Source organism: Amblyomma americanum, chromosome 11 (genome assembly GCF_052857255.1).
Source record: "Amblyomma americanum isolate KBUSLIRL-KWMA chromosome 11, ASM5285725v1, whole genome shotgun sequence".
Taxonomy (NCBI): Eukaryota; Metazoa; Arthropoda; class Arachnida; order Ixodida; family Ixodidae; genus Amblyomma; species Amblyomma americanum.
Genome location: NC_135507.1, coordinates 28,714,706 through 28,732,218, shown reverse-complemented (window position 1 = coordinate 28,732,218; position 17,513 = coordinate 28,714,706). Strand labels below are relative to the sequence as shown.

General features: G+C 47.8%; 1 protein-coding gene across 1 annotated transcript in view; it reads right to left on the bottom strand.

Moving 5' to 3' along the window:
* Nucleotides 1-915: 915 nt before the first annotated feature.
* LOC144111267 (uncharacterized) overlaps nt 916-17,513 on the bottom strand; it is a 242,809-nt gene continuing 226,211 nt past the window's right edge. Inside the window, exons 12-14 of the mRNA XM_077644496.1 lie at nt 12,207-12,357; nt 10,721-10,940; nt 916-6,547 (exon numbers count right to left, since the gene is read on the bottom strand). Of these exons, the coding sequence (XP_077500622.1) occupies nt 6,318-6,547; nt 10,721-10,940; nt 12,207-12,357 (601 nt within the window). The 3' untranslated portion in view covers nt 916-6,317. The remainder of the gene's footprint in view (nt 6,548-10,720; nt 10,941-12,206; nt 12,358-17,513) is intronic.

The window sequence follows — 17,513 nt, the reverse complement described above, 5'->3', positions numbered from 1 at the left end:
TGAAAATGAACGGAGTTTGCAAAATTGTCAACGCCAATGAACTCTATGTACGCCGTCGGCTCACTTGTTTGGTTTTTGATCAAAGGAAATGGCACAGTAACCGCCTCACGTGTCTCGGTGGACACCCGAACCACGCCGTAAAGGAAGGGATGAAGGAGGGAGGGAAAGAGAAAACTGAAAGTTGGATTTTGAGGAAAGGCGCGGCGCTGCGCAGCGCCGGAACACCTGTGGCTCGGTGGTACTAGTGGTGCATGCGCAGTAGTGACTAGGCAGCGAGAGAGAGAGAGAGACAGCGGCGAAAGGTCAGCCGACGGAGTCGGCGGCGGCCACCTGCGCCGTGCGTCACGTCACTCGGTCTCAGACATACGCCGGCTCGCGAGAAGCGCGGTGTTGACTAGCGTAGTGAAGCTTTTCGCTTCAAAACAACAAACGCAAGACAGCAGTAATGCAGAAGACAGGACGGGCGCTGTCCTGTCTTCCATATTACTGCAGTTCCGTGTCGTTTTTTGAGCTGTCCTCTTAAGATTCAAGTGTGAACCAACTAGCCCAAACAGCGCCCGTCCTCACTTCTCTGAAACTGCTGTGTTCCGTATCGTTGCTACGCATATTTGCTTCATAGCTAAGCAAAAATGAACCACAAGACGAAAGTTTAAGTCAAATACTTTTGATATTTGCGGTTTTTCTTTTTATTAAGTTACACATTAAAATGTCCACTTCGCTTTCTACTGTGACTGAGAGCTATATGCAGTTGTTGGTAACTGCTGTTTCTGTGAATCGTATCCTACTACGTACAGCAAGACTAAATACAGTGTCTCAGCTTTCAGCTTTGAACACATCGCTAACTAAACCGCTTTACCTTAAGTATGCTATGCTGGCTTAGATGACACAGCGTGTAAAGAAAAAGACGCAAACATTCCAAGATGGTATGGGGCATTTTATTGCACTCTTCTTTTGCTTACAAAATAGCACGCAAAGAACAATTCAAAAGTAATAATAATAAAAAACTAAGCACACCGGCGGCACAGAAGCTAAAAAAATACAGCTTCAGCAAACACATAGGGCATAAGGATCCCCTCAGTCTCATAACGGTAAGCGTTGAGTATGAAATCATTAGGAAAAATCCATGCTACTCACTTCGTATACACAATACGGTAACACACACAGACACGCAAAAAAGAAATATAAAGTTGCCTGCGCACAGATCGCGCGCACCGAAGTTCTGCTTATTTTTTTAGCGCACTTACCACAAAACAAATACATCTTCGCGGAAGACAGGCATGGACTAAATACACAACCAAACGTAAAACAAAGAAAAGAGTATTCAACGCCGATAACTAGCTGCCTGCAACAGTAACTTGCGACCAGGAACAAACACTCCGTGGCCGACAAATCACCAAGGAAACGTTGGTAAAAAAAAAAAACTCTTTTCCACTACATGGATAAGTTGATGTCAAGAACTCATGTCATACAACAGTGTACGAGTGGCACTCACGACAGCACATCGCCAAGAAAAACGCGTGTTTAGTCGCGGAATCATTTGGAATACTGCAGTCGTAAGAGCAGTGACAACTCTCCTGTTCCAGCCCTCACGGGATCCATTTAAGCACTGAGCACATGCATCCCTCTTGAACAGGAAATCCCGGTGGACCATTTCCGTTTAGCACCCCACACTCTGTATATGTACGAAGTGGTTACTGCTGGTGAAATAGCAGAGGTTTGAAATGCCCAGCACTTCACACAGGTGGATGCTGAATTCTCTGTGGCAAAAGAAAAATAAGAATAAAAGAGATTGAACAGGACAACAAGCACCCATGTGAGCACGCAACGTGTAATGTGAACGCATCGTTTGCCAGTCCTCTAAACATCGCAGTGACACTGTGACGTCATGCCAACATATTCTGAGGTGACTGACCCTTGTGGACAGGAGAATCCAGAAAGAGAATTGCTTAGGGCATGAGCACCAGGAAAGAGCCCCACCGCACAGACGCAACACCGGTTAAAGAAACCTGGATTGAAGCCCATAGCGGCTCCGGCGATTTGTCAAACCAGTGCTGTGTCTGTCTACCAGAAAGCACTACAAAGGAAAAAAAAAACGAAGACAGAGATGCCTTGACCTGGTTGGTTGCATTCAGGATTGGACGAAAGCGACGTTACAGACATAACATTCCGCGCAGGCAACAATGAAAAACAATCCCCCAACCAGGTAGTGCTCGATGCGACCTAGGAAACCTGATGCGCATTGACACCTAGAGGCCAACCCGTCCAGCGAAAAGAGTTGTAAAGTTTATTTGGCACGAATGACCACGGCGACAAAAAAAAAAAAACTCTCTCGCACCCATCCTTGTCTCTTCTGGCTATAGGTCTACAACCGCCGTCTTTTACAAGTGTCCATGCCTTCACAGCTGCCTTGTTTGAATCACTATGAGGATCCAATAACGTGTTTGTAGGGTTCGACTGGTGCTGCATCGTAAAGCAGAATAAAATCATAAAACAGCTCCTCAGTTAGAGCCATGCTGCTGTATTTCTACTTGTATACTCGTACGAGCGTTTTGCCTCGAAAAACATGCGACTACACGGCACAGACGCCTCCTTACTAGCTCCAAAGTGCGTCACTTAGGCGACTTCATTAAACCTCCATACCAGAGTCATCTTTCGTACATCAGGGACGTTTAGTGTAGTAACTGGCCGCTTTAACTTAACGTTATGATACACCGCTACATTCACCGCTACTGCCAACCTACCTAGCTTAGGGCTCGCGTCCCGCGCATGCGCACTTATTTCTTGGAATGTGGAAGGCGACGGTAATGAAAGCACGGTAACCCCAGCGCTATTAAGTTCTACTGTTCCGTACAGCAGTGACGTCCCTAAGATTAGCCGCTGCTGATGACACACTAGTACTAAGACCTTGTTGTTAAAGTATGGAAACCATAGCTACGTCACGTGACCTTTTTTTACGTAGTAAACGGGCACGTAGATACACACAAACAAACACGCTAGCATTTTCTCACGCGAAAACAAACTCGGCCCCCTCAGAATTGAGAAAAGCCAGGTAGGCGTCGGACTGCCCTCGTGACGTGCTTTAGCGAACGTGACGCAGAACGCTCTACCCCAATGTGAGCCTTTGTTCAAGTTGTGTTCGGCGCTGCGGTCGCACCATCAGTCGAGACATCTACAGTCTAGTTTAGGAACTACTTTTTCGCCATTCGGGAGCTGCGGCTATCGCTGGAGAAGAGATGCTACTGAACAGCGCGAGAATCCCGATGTGTTCAACTTTCGTTCACTCAGGAAGTATAGACAAACCAGCAACGCAGCTTTTGAGAAAAAAGGGCAGATGAACCAAGAGCAGTGAGTATTTCGCGGTCAACAGCATGCAACAACACAAACACGAGTTCGGAAAAAAAATTCAGAGAAACACATGAATAAAAGACAGTAGCAAAATAACATAGGTTAATGAGAACACAGATATTCTAACTCTTTTTTTCAGCCACCACAAAAAGTCGTCGCTGTAACCTACAACCGTCGGCACATTTCGATGGCACCCATAATGTAAGTAGCCATGGTTCAGGACATGTGCAAACAATAAAACCATTTACAGTAGTTTGGTTCCACGGAAAAATTGATCAGTGCTTTGCTGAAGGTCTTAATTTATGCACGGTCATAACCGGCAACGTTCGCACAGCTGGGCACCATTCTTCCCGCAGGATGAAATTTTTACCATTTTACGTTTTTCTTCTGTTTCTTTTCGGTCAGTTCTTCACAAACAGCATGTCTAACACCGCCGCATGCGCATCGTGTTTTGTTTGCGGGGCACCAAAATGAAGTAGAGTGACCGGAACCGTATGCTCACATTCAAGGGGGCGTACATAATCATGAAACTCGACACACGCGCACATTTTCACAAAAATATATATGCAACAACATAAACACCCACTGCGCCCCCACTTCAGCATGCGGTCGCAGGCATGCTATTACATTATGAGCGTCAAAATTCACACCACTTAACTAATGCATAGACCTCCACAGCAAATATATGTACAGCAAGCAAAGAAATCGGTGGATGTTTGAGGGAAAGACAGTAAAGTAGCACCAGAAAAAAAAAATAAAGGAGAAACAAGCATAATGCGACACATAACGCGAGAAATTATGTAAAAGACGAAAGGTGAACTATGACGATGACTGCTGAAAAAAAACAGCAGCTTCCGCCTCGATGCTAATGAAGAACTAACCAAGTTAATGCACAAATTCTAAGCATTTTAACAATGTCTCAGCACTTTACCATTGAGTTTTTTTTTCACATGTGAATCTCAGCTTAACAGAAGTTTATTTTATGACACACCTGTTTCTGCTTGACGTTTAAGTGCAAATGCGTATCACGTGCTGAGTTACTACAGTCATGACACCACACCATCGCGTCACTGGAGCATCTGAGAAATGAAATCCACACATTTATATGCCGTAAATAAAATCTGGCGTTTGGAAGGCTTTCACGAAGCCGTCAACAATTCGCAAACTGTTCGCATTGTAAAACAGACGCGGTTCGTGCTTATTTTGGCCCTTTATTTCTTAGCTGGACGCAAAACAAGATCCGTTGGGAAAATCCAACATCAGGAATTTCCGAGCACGCTGAAAAGCATGTTCCCCATTGCTAAAGAAAAGAAAAATGATTCTTGGAAAGCATCAGAAATTCTATCAACGTAAAACTTACAGCCCTAGTATCCTCAGACTCGCACTCACTCACACGAAACCTGCGAGGAAACAAAGGTACCCCACATCGACGTAATAAGCATGGACAGTACATGTAGAGCCGGTTCACTCAAGCTTTTTGTGCCCGTGACGTCACCATCGTAATATGCGCAGTTACTGACCCCCCCCCCCCCCCCCCGTCTTCCCCCGTGAAAATGGCACCGCGCCCAGGAAGTTCTGACATGCCTGACTGAAAATGACTTCAGCATTTCTTCTCAGCATCCTTTCACCACGCCCATGCTCTCCGTAGAATCTGACCTGGACCTGCGCTCCGATTTTGAGAACGGCGGTAGTCTTTCATTAATTAATAAAATGCACAAAAAATGCAGCCAGCGCTTTTCCTTTGCTCCTGTGAAAGGCGCCGTGACATTTTTTTCGGTTCAAGTCGATAACTTGTCAATTACACTACGCATTCTCGTTGAATGGACGGCCGTGCGACTACACTGCATGCTAGGCCTACTCGGCAGAGTTCAAAGGTCAGTGTGCGGCCAGCGGCCTCTTGCGGCAGATTACATACCAGGCGAGTAGACGGAGACGCTGGTACGGGATAAAATGAGCGCCAGGAATTACACTTACATTCCATATCCTGCCCCGACAAACTATGGGGCGGGAGTACGAATGCGCAATAGTACTATTACACATTTGCAGACTTTTGACAGTGAGAGGTCACATGCCTAGGAACGCCCTAAATGCCGTTTGGTAAGCCTATGATACTTTCCTATCCAGTAACATTTCTGGCAGTCGAAAAAAATACAAGAACCGCTGCCTAAAACTGTTTACATTCATCGTTTCCTTACCGCGCAGAGATTGACATTTTGTTAATGCACTCAACACAAAATTATAATAACCTTTCACGGTAACTGCATGTAGCGTGCAACTGCAGTTTGACAGGCAGTTTTCGGGGCAACTTGAAACTGGGAAGGTCGCCACATATTCCGGGAAACGAAGCCAGTACACTTCGACAATGTCGAATCAGCAGATGCGTCGGATGCTTTCTACACGCTCGGCACTAAGGAGCAAGTTTTCTCACGTTGCTAATTGCAGCAGCCTACAGTAATCCTATATGTGCTAAAAGGCGCATTTTCTGTAGCTTTGTTCCGAGGAAAAACGCGCAAGACTACGGTTGACGACCTTGTTCCCGATTGGCTGCAGCTGTTTCATTCACTTATGAAAGTAATGGCGTCGACAACGAAGACGACCCGAACACGATTCGAGCGACTCTAGTGCAGCAAAGCGGTGCAATATCGTAATTATTAGAACCGGTCGATCAATATTCTACCGTGTTTCCAGTGTCGAACAGAGAGGGCTAAAATACTGAGGCGCTAACGGGAGCAAACAGCGTTTCATGACTTCTGCCTGTTATCGAGCTTCTCTCAACTGCCGACAGGTGACGCCAGTGTACCATTTCCTTGACAGACGGTCCCGCCATGCGGAGTGGCTGCATCGTTCCCGCTCGGGTTAATTTACCCCCCAAAAAATGGCAGGAGCGTCCCAAGACGACCGCGTACACATTCTTCTAACAGCGGCCGGTGGAGCCCAGGGCGGATGATAAAGAGGTGGCGCAGCCGTCGCTACTACGTCCTGAGGAAGAGTTCCGACTTGCTGGAGACGGAAGCGCGGCTGCTGGACGCGTGCATGGCGGCCAAGCGCTTCCGTGTAAGTCGCCACTTCCGGTTGACGAAGAGCAGCATGCAGCAGGAGCCGAGGATGAGCGCTTGCACGACGCCGATCAAGCTCGCGAGCGTGTAGACCACGGGGCGCGTCAGGCACACGGCGTTGCGGGGCATCCTGTTCTGGGAGACGCCTGCAGGTTTGAGAAGAAGAAAAAAAAACAGAAGCGAAGAGAGAGAGAAGGCAGTGAGAGGGCATCTGCGTCATTGCGGGCTAGGCGAGAACGCCAACGATTTCACCGCTGGCCACGCGAATCGCGCGTGCAAGGTCCCTAAAAAATTATCAGGGACACCTAATAACATCATGTGTTGGCAATGAGATAGCATCTGTCGATGCCGCCACCGGAAGTCACGTCACATCCGGTCTGGAGACGCCACACTTCTTCAGCCAATGGAAGTTTTTCGGTTGGGTGGCGTCACTTACTTATATCCAATGGCGGAAGTGGCGTCACTTCCGGTCTGGTGACGGCACTTTTCTTCAGCCAATGGAAGTGCTTAGGTCGTGTGACGCCACTTCCCTCCATCCAATGGCAGAAGTGACGTCATTTCAGGCCTGGTTAAGTAACTTTTCTCTAGTCCATGGCACTGCTTCCTTCTCGTGACGTCCCTCCCATCCAGCCAATCAGCGAACTCGGCGTCCGACGACACACTTTTTTCCCGATGAGGCTTCTAATGCTATTGCATTATAGTAATTTCAAACAATGGCAGCCTTAAGACACCTTAGAGCAGAGTAAAAGAGAGCACACAAGAGAATAGCGTCGAGGAGAATCGTGCCAGCGTAAAATGCGACGCACAGAAGAGTGGGCGGCGCTTTGTGGCCTCTGAACTTGCGGTGATTTTTACGCAAAGGAAATGCACAACATCTTACGCGTATGTTAAGCGGAACACAAAGTTTCAATTCTTTAACATTTGAAACATGCTCATAAATTCGAGTACGATAAAGCGGTAGTGTCCCAAAAAGCCTAGCGAACAGTTTTAATAATGCCACAATCCCGGATGCCGAAACGTGATGCACGCTTCGCGCAATAGTGCATGTCGGTTTTTGAAACTGTGGGGACGAACATCTAATATACATTTTAATATATCGCATATCGATAGGCATAAAATTAGAATTTCATTAGTGAGTCTAGCGATCATTACAGAAATTGAAATACTTTAAAATGCTGCACAAAAATAACGAATGCGCAAAACAATAACAAGCATATCAACGAGAAGTGAACAAATACAGTCACTCAGCTCAGAGCCCTTTGCTTCTGACCACTTCTTTGCTGCAGGGGCAAAAGCATTCCCCTATACGTGCCCCAAAGCCCAAGAAGCGTAAGGACCCCCCCTTCGAATAGATGGTGGCGTCCGCGTTGGTTACTGAGCTCCTTTGCTTTCTCGGCGCGCATCGAATCCAGATCTTCGGTCACCTTTTTTCTTCTTGCTTCATTTGTCCGCCTCGCGCGATTCCTCCGACGGACAAACCGATATAAATGACGCCCTCTTTCGCGCTGTTCGGCTGTGCGCATGGAAGCGCTCTTCGGTTCGCGGTGGGCCGGGACTGAATAATGCATGACTCTTCCAGTGACAGAGTGGGGCCAGTCCTGCCATCCGTTCTCCGCGTCTTCGTTGCTCACATTCTTAAGCCTCTCTTGTTACTGCTTTCGGTGTGTGTGTCCACCTCTCGAGCGCGATTCGCGAATTTCCTTCCACGGTGTTCTTTTAAAGTATACGGGTTCTCCAAAAACGCGGGCGTAATATATGGGCGCCGATAAAGCAGTGCTCGTTCGGCAGCGAAGAGCGGCAAACAGGAAGAAAAACGTGCCGCCGTGCGGAACAATTTATAAATTGCGCGCGCGCCAACCGCAACGAAGTTAAATCGTGGCTCTTGAGTAAAAAAAAATTTCCCGTACCGACTGGTCGACGTGAACCGACGTTTGACGCATTCATCGTACTTCATTCTGGCTCGCAGCTGGAGAACACACGTCAAATGTGTTAAGCTTTTTGAAGGAATTTTTAATGACTACGACGTTAAACTTGCGCGAGTTTCCTCAAATAACGCGCAAGAGTAATGTGATGTCAGGTGAAAATACGCTGGAAGAACCCAGAAATCATGGTGTCATCTAGAATGTGCTGCACTGACCCGAATTGACAAAAATGAGAAAGTAGTGTCCAAAATAATCCGAAATATTGTGTCGTCAAGAAAAAAAATTCCAAAATTGCACTATTTTTTTCCAGTCCTGTAACATTTATTTCCAGAAAAATTCTGTACCTCAGTCACTACCACAAGGGACAGCGGAATCCTATAGAAAATTCGGTTGTTACTATAAAAGTTTCCAATGTTAGTACAAGTTCATGGCCGGAAATACTACAACAATATCTTCTGACCACAAAAAAATTGTCTGTCGTGTTTTTCGCCCAGGCAGTTTTCGGCCTTTAATACGCCGGGGAATGTGGGAACGACAGAGATAATTTTCAAAGCAAAACATCAAAATATAGCTTGATCAAAGAACGTACGGCGTCCAATTACATTTATGAGCATCACAGGTAAAGTGGACCTCAACATGCTGATAATCAGCTACAATCAGCGCCATGTAGAAATCGCTATCGTGTCGGCTCAAGTCCTGATCATTGTGTACACAAGTTACCCCCATCCGACATTCATTCACCTACTTATTCACATCCCCCGCCGCACACACGCACTCACACACGCACGCGCACAGACGTGCAAGTCTGAGTTTCACGTGCCTTCTATGCGCGATCATTCGGTACACAAGATGTAACCCGTCCTCAGCTTTCGTTGTGAGTAACGGGACTGTAAGGGTCCCGAGAGAGCACTTAGTTTTTTTTCATTCTTCTCTTGGCGACTGTTAATCTAACTTCGCGAATATTCCTGCCTCGCGAGACGATGTTTCGTCCAATAATAATAATAATAATAATAATAATAATAATAATAATAATAATAATAATAATAATAATAATAATAATAATAATATAAAATAATAATAATAATAATAATAATAATAATAATAATAATAATAATAATAATAATAATAATAATTGGTTTTTAGGGGGAAAGGAAAATGGTGCAGTATCTGTCTCATATATCGTTGGACACCTGAACCGCGCCGTAAGGGAAGGGATAAAGAAGGGAGTGAAAGAAGAATGGAAGAATAGGTGCCGTAGTGGAGGGCTCCGGAATAATTTCGACCACCTGGGGTTCTTTAACGTGCACTGACATCGCACAGCACACGGGCGCCTTAGCGTTTTTCCTCCATAAAGACGCAGCCGCCGCGGTCGGGTTCGAACCCGGGGACTCCGGATCAGTAGTCGAGCGCCCTAACCACTGAGCCACAGCGGCGTCCAACCCTGGACTACTAAAATAAAACGCTTGAGCAAGACAAGTAAACGTCTTCGCTAAAGTGTGTGCTCACGACATAGCCCTTCCGCTATCCGCGAAAGAGTGCCGCTACAGCACAGGCAAAAAAAAATTAATTTTGGTACCTCCACTCCCACTAAGGTTCCGGTACGGGTCCCCATAGGGCGGGCTCGAAACCAAATATGAATAGGAAAATCCATTAACCCCGCGGAAATGCAAGGAAAAAGCTTTTAGCACTCCAGATGTGTTTTAAAAAGTTTGCCGGAAGTCGCGAGAAAATTATAAAAATTCGGGCTACCAGCAATAGCATTGTTGTTCTTATATGACCACTGTGCACTAACTAGCATGCGCGGCAAGCAGGGTAGAGTTGTGAGCAATATAAGGAGGAATAAATATTGAGCATTCATTTATTGATTACTCTGTAATTAAGCGTGACAAGTTCTGCATTTTTTTCTGCTTTCTAACTAGTTTTCCTCTCGATGTATAAGATTCAAAAGGCAATCTCAAATTTGGTGGGGAAATAAAAAAGAAAACTTGTAATTTTGAGCGCAAAAGTTTGTTCCCTTTAATAGTGTTCACGACTGTACCTTGCTGGTTTCTTTGCTATCCCACTTCTCTGTAACGGTTGCATTCTTCCTCAGCGGCTAAGCCTGGCAAACGGACAGTTGTATTAAAGCTTCACAGCAGCGTATTTCCGCCCTGGAACTGAGCCGCCTAAATTTATCACTCTCGCTGAAACTTTCTTATAGAGCGTAAGTAAGGGCAAAGCCCACAGCGAGCGAAATCGCAAACCGACTCGAAAATTCCACCGACTATTCCCAGGCTTCGCGAAATGTGACGCCGCGCCTTTCGCTCTAGTATGTTTTGTTTTTTCCTCGCTACATGCGTGACCCACCGTCTTCAAGTATCTCTTGCATTAAAGATCTTCGCCTTCTGGGAGGCTGACCTTTGGTGTCCCTTCCAAGGCTGCCCGCGTCGTAGGACGCCTGCGGAGACGGGGTCAAGTTGTGGACCACGAACAGCGCCGTCTCCATGGTGACGTCGGTGACCACGTCTCCCGCCTGCAGGTCCAGGGCGTCGGTGTCAGCGCTGGCCGAACGGCGACGTCGACCAGAGCGGCCTTCGGTCGCCGAGTGCTGCTGCTGGTCGTCGTTGCCGCACTTGGGCTGAAAGAGGAAACATAGCGACAAGTGAAAATAATAATAATAATAATTGGTTTTTGTGGAAAGGAAATGGCGCAGTATCTGTCTCATTAATCGGCGGACACCTGTACCGCGCCCTAAGGGAAGGGATAAAGCAGGGAGTGAAAGAAGAAAGGAAGAAATAGGTGCCGTAGTGGAGGGCTCCGGAATAATTTCGACCACCTGGGGATCTTTAACGTGCACTGACATCGCACAGCACACGGGCGCCTTAGCGTTTTGCCTCCACAAGAACGCAGCCGCCGCGGTTGGGTTCGAATCCGGGAACTCCGGATCAGTGACAAATGAAAAGGGCGGGGGAAAGTTGTCCCATAAAGAAATGCAAAGCAGACAGTGAACACGCAATACAAGTCCTCTTGCCAGAACCCTGGCCGGCGGACTGGGCTCCTCCACCGCCCCTCGTTCACATTTTACTCTCAAGAAATCCATCTTATCTGCCCTTGCCACCACGAAAGTTATACGCAAGGTATGCACTGAATCTAAAGACTGATGATGATGATGATGGTGGTGGTGGTGGTGGTGGCGGTTAATTTTCATGGCGCAAGGGTATCTGCGGCCAAACAGCGCCATGGCACAAGGTGTTTATCGTTTTGCTCAAGGTGGCGTCAAAGACCCATTTCCCAAGCATTTCACCCTGATTACGCCGATCACCAGGGCAGGGAAAGCTTGTACCCGCTGAATCTAAAGATTACACGCATCACAGTAATGTTCACCTTTGAAACTTCAGTATAATACCCAGTCTTCGGAAATTCATCACTTAGATTGCAGGTCTGGCCCACAAGATTATTAAGTTGTTATTCTGAGATGTGCCCCCTTCAGCACTTCACTCTCTCATGTCAAAATGAAATTTCCGTCAAGTCGACAAGCAGTTTTTATTTCTTTATTGAGATCAGATATCATGCAATATGTAGTAAAACCGTCAGTCGCACTATTAATATCGTACAGACAATAAACTTATTACTGATGCACTGAAGGCTAGAATTTTGTGTCTCGAAGAATTCAGGACAATGTGCCCAGTCCTCTGCCGTATTCTATAGTTCAGCTACTTCAACATATATTCTTCATAGACTATTAAAAACAATCTAGAATTGGTCGTGCGTCAATATCATTTATTCTGGTAGCGCCAGAATGTTTCAATATTTAAAAAAATTAATGTCACATTGACGTCATAAGCTGATGTCAAAACTTGATGTCATAAGCTTACTCATGCAATATGGATTTAGTGCCACGTACCGGCGGGCAGACGTCCAGGCAGAAGGACACGGTCATCTGGAACTTGACCGTGCTGTCCGAAGCGAAGCGGAACGCCTGGAACGGGGCCATCAGGGACTTGGAACCGGCAGCTCTCTCGAATCCTTGGAATACGGCAGGCTCCACGGGGCAGCTGTAGGGGGAAAAAAAGGTAAGAAGCATGGGATAGTCTTACTTAATAACCACATGCTTAGCCAAGCACACACGACACTATGCAAGATTTACTTGCTACGGCTTCCAGCAGGGCGGTGGCGTTGGTTTTTTTGGGGGGGAGGGGGAAGGAAATGGCGCAGTATCTGTCTCATATATCGTTGGACACCTGAACCGCGCCGTAAGGGAAGGGATAAAGGAGGGAGTGAAAGAAGAAAGGAAGAAAAGGTGCCGTAGTGGAGGGCTCCGGAATAATTTCGACCACCTGGGGATCTTTAACGTGCACTGACATCGCATAGCACACGGACGCCTTAGCGTTTTTCCTCCATAAAAACGCAGCCGCCGCGGTCGGGTTCGAACCCGGGAACTCCGGATCAGTAGTCGAGCGCCCTAACCACTGAGCCACCGCGGCGTTGCTGTTTTCAATCTAAGCATCGTTCCCGTCCAGGCAAAATGAATGAGAACTAAATCCTCGGCAGCTCCTAAGTGCGAGGAGCGCCAACGAGGGACCAGATTGGCATTGGGTATTAGGAATGAAACGGGACCCGAAATGTGCGAAGAACACGTCGTCGTTCACATCGCCACCTTATGAGCGTCTACTATAAGGCTACCCTCGACAGCATATCCACTGCCTGACGTGTAGAGAGAAGCAAAATTTGTAATCTCCTTCCGTTGCATGGCAAAAAGGGGCGTTTTAGGCGAGAAATTAATGAATGCTAAAAACTACAAAAGGAAAAGTACAAAAAGAAAAAAATGTTAGCTGCTGTTCTTGGTGTACCCATCGCACGCAGTGCGTATTTCAAAAGCAGACTTGAAAATTCACAGCGACACCGAATTCAATGATCTCTTCCCAATGTCAGAGCATTAGCTCGTGTCAGCTGGAAGTGACGTCATTACCGGTCTGCTGACGCTACTTCCCTTCAGCCAATGGGCGAATTTTGAAACCGACGACGCATTTTGGCTCCACGAAGATACTAATGCTAACGCATTAAAGAGTAGGAAAACAACCTCTCTCTGCGTTCCTTCGTTTTCGATATTTTTTATCCAAGATACCTTTTGAACCACACTCTAAACACGAATGCGCTTATATGAGAGTATAAAGGTAGTAAGGCTGCTATCTGGTTCACACCCTTTCGATAAAATGGGTAGAGGATAGAGGATAGCAAGTATTAAGAGGATAGTAAGATATAGTAAGGATAGTAAGAGGATAGCTTACGCCCTTTTTACTCCTTTCTGTTTTACAGTTTATGAAATAATCACAGTGAACATCCATTTTCTAGACTTTTTCTAAAGCTACGGGATCATAAGGTGTTTAGAGCATTCAAGTGGAGAACTGTAATGTCTTCGTGCAAGGAGATGCCGAATATTCTCACAGGAGTGAGAAAAACCAGGAACTGCGCACGGCACAGAAACAGCGAGTTTCTAAACCCTCTCAGGAGCCGACCAGTGCCACTAAAGGGCTAGTAAAGTGGACATTTCAGACCACAACTCGCAGCCACACGCACGGGAAGACCGGAGGCGTCGACGCCTCTCCTCCAGCACACGTCGTCAACGCTAACGGCTATTCTTCTACCCCCGAAAAAGAGAGGCAGATAGTGCAACTTCGTTTCAACGCGTCAGGAAAGGAGTGGAGTGGCCGCGTAACTCCTCTTCGCTACCATCTCGCCCCCAAAGTTGCCTCGCGCACCGCTGTCAACGTCGCCTTGTACCACTTGTAGCGCAGGACGGGCGGAAACAAAGCGGCCTTTATCGTCGCTCGACAGCCCGAACTTGGTTTCGGAGCTCTGAACTTAACAAAAGCGAGAGGACACAGGCCCCCTGCTCCATTCCTTGCTCAAGTGCAGCACCGCTCTCTGAAGCCAGCCGTGCGCCCGACTAACTCGCGGCCAGCGACTAGGAAAGCCCTTGCGAATACAACATGTCAAAACACCTTGGCGGCCCGCCTTATAGCTCCGCGCATCGCAGACATATCAACGCATAAGCCCACTCGCGTTCTCTAAGTGTACTCCTCGCGATGCATCTGTGTATATAGAGCTAAGCTGCTGAACTCCAGGTGATCGAAACGGTGATAAAAAGGAGGAACACCGGCTGATCGAAATAAATCCGGAGTCCTCAACTAGGCTAGCGGCGCCCCTCAACCCACCGCGGTGGCTCAGCGCTCGTCTTCTGAGCCAGAGTAGCCGGGTTCGAACCCGACCGCGGCGGCCGCGTTTCGATGGTGGCGAAACGCAAAGGCTCCCGTGCGCGTTAAAGATCCCCAGGTGGTCGAAATGATTCCGGAGTCCTCCACTACGGCACCTCTTTCTTGCTTCCTTCGTTTGCTTCCTCCTTTATCCCCCTCCTTTACGGCGCGGTTCAGGTGTCCGCCGAGATGTGTGGCATATACTGCGCCATTTCCTTTAATAATAATAATAATTGCTTTTGGGGGAAAGGAAATGGTGCAGTATCTGTCTCATTTATCGTTGGACACCTGAACCGCGCCGTAAGGTAAGGGATAAAGGAGGGAGTGAAAGAAGAAAGGAAGAGAGAGGTGCCGTAGTGGAGGGCTCCGGAATAATTTCGACCACCTGGGGATCTTTAACGTGCGCTGACATCGCACAGCACATGGGCGCCTTAGCGTTCTTCCTCCATAAAAACGCAGCCGCCGCGGTGGGGGTCGAACCCGGCAAGTTCGGATCAGTAGTCGAGCGCCCTAACCACTGAGCCACCGCGGCGGGTTCATTTCCTTTCCCCAAAAACCAATTTTCAGCTTCGAGGCACTAAATCCCGCACAACGTTCGCCCAATGAGCCCTAGTGCTCTAGTCCTCAAATTATGGTAAGCGTAACCACGTCCACCGGTACGCTTACAGGGTTCACCAACGCTGGAAGTGCACGGCAACAGGACACATCATAACGCTAGAGTCAGCACAACTACTGATGTAAATCATCAGTCAGGATGCAAACGATCGTTGAAGTAATATACAACTTAACTGGAAAACGATGCGCAACAACTAACTAGTTCATAAGAAAGAGTCAGCGCTCGATTTCACTTCGAGATTTCAGTAGCTACTACCCCGCCGCGGTGGCTCAGTGGTTAGGGCGCTCGACTACTGATCCGAAGTTCCCGGGCTCGAACCCGACCGCGGCGGCTGCGTTTTTATGGAGGAAAACGCTAAGGCGCCCGTGTGCTGTGCGATGTCAGTGCACGTTAAAGATACCCAGGTGGTCGAAATTATCCCGGAGCCCTCCCCTACGGCACCTCTTTCTTCCTTTCTTATTTCACTCCTTCTCTTATCCCTTCCCTTACGGCGCGGTTCAGGTGTCCAACGATATATGAGACAGGTACTGCGCCATTTCCTTTCCCCCAAAACCAGTTATTATTACAATTATACTAGTGCATTCCAAGACAATCGTTTTCTTCTTTTTGTGCCTACCAAAGGCTCCCATCACATCGCTGAGTTCAACGTGCTGCGCCCACTTGTGATGTTCGCCTCAGGTAAGAGTTGAAGAGAAGTTTTAGGGAAACACTATAGCGGCATAAATAGAGAGCCACTCCAGTTCTCTATACAGCAGACACTGGGATTCCATGTTCGATGCTTAAAGGACCACCGAAGGTTCACAACCTGATGCAATAAACAGAGCAAAATAAGGATGTCGCCAGGTACATGCACGCCAAAGCGCTACATCAGGCCCATTGAAAACGATGCTTTACATTGATACAAAAGCATCAAATGCAATGAATTGTTTACGCAGGTGAAAAGAAGCCTCCACCACAGATAATGTAAACGATGGAAGATTGAACTACCGAAAGGAGGAAAGTAAAGGGTGAAAGATGGCGAACATCGTCGAAGACAGTAAGGAAGGATGGAGAACGCGGAAACCATGGAAAACAGGAGCGGCGTGGACAAGGGTGCCATATGGGGCTCCTTCAATACAAACTTCGCCACGTCGGCGTCTACAACCCACTACAAGCCCCTTTGACGGGCAACACCACCGACACGCGCCTGAGAATCAGTGTGAGCAAGCAGCTTCGCGTGAGTCCACTGCATTTTACTCATACGCACTGAACAACGCTATGCGCTAGAGAAAAATCCCGGCAAAATCAACATCACTACCCGGAGGCTGTGGTGGCCGAACGCTATGTCAAAGAAAGGGCTCTGACGGATCCCGGACAAGTGTGCACCATCACCGCGAGATGGCGGCACCCGAGAAAAAGACTAGCAACAAGCAAGCAAGCAAAGCAAGCAAAGCGCGCGCTTTATTAATACCAACGCTCGCGAAGCGCGCGTATCGACGCACCCCGTCCGGCTTCTACGAAACAGCGAACACGGCAGCCGCCAATACGCGGCCATGACAGGATCCCCATCCTGCCATAAGGTCCCGCGGAGTCGAAAAAAAAGGAAATAAACGACACGCATTGAGCACGCGTTCTCACGTCTCGCCGGAGAACACGCCCGGCAGATCCGCTTGAGCTTCCTTCGTTCAGACAGGAAAAGCAAAAATAATAAAGAATATTGGAAAGAAGGGAGAAGCTGGAAAGAGGGAAAGAGAGAGAGAGAGTGCTCCGGAGTTGAGCCCTGCCCGAATTCCACGCATTCCCGCAGGCACCGCGCACACGCGAAGACAGACCAGAGCGGCTTGTATAATCTCTACGCTGTTTTCTGCAGTTTTTCTCGTCTCTTAATGTTTTTCGTCTGCTCCAGAGGTCGCGGCCAGCGCTGATAGCGCGTTTTTTTTAAATTTCTTTTCACTCTTTCGGCCTACGCGCATCGACCCGTCTCCGGGTGGCTGTCGCTATACTTTCGCCGTTTTTTGGCCGACACCCTCGCAACTTATACAGCTTGGCGCGGGTCGTACCAAGTGACCTTCCGCTCGCTTCTCGGAACATTTTCGTACTCGCTCGCATTCGCTGGGTGCAGACACAGGCGGGCACAAGCTGCCTTTTCTACAGGATAGACAACGGAAACTGCTTTCTGTCTTAACTCTTTTCTCGTTTTCACGCCTCCTCGCGCGCTGCACACGCAACGTAACGAAGGCGAAATTCCGCAGACAGGCTCTCTCCCCTCTGTTATAGTACAGTTGAACCTCGTTATAACGAAGTTGAACGAGCCCGGCGATTACTTCGTTATAGCCGTAGTTTTGTTATAGCGCGTGTTGAC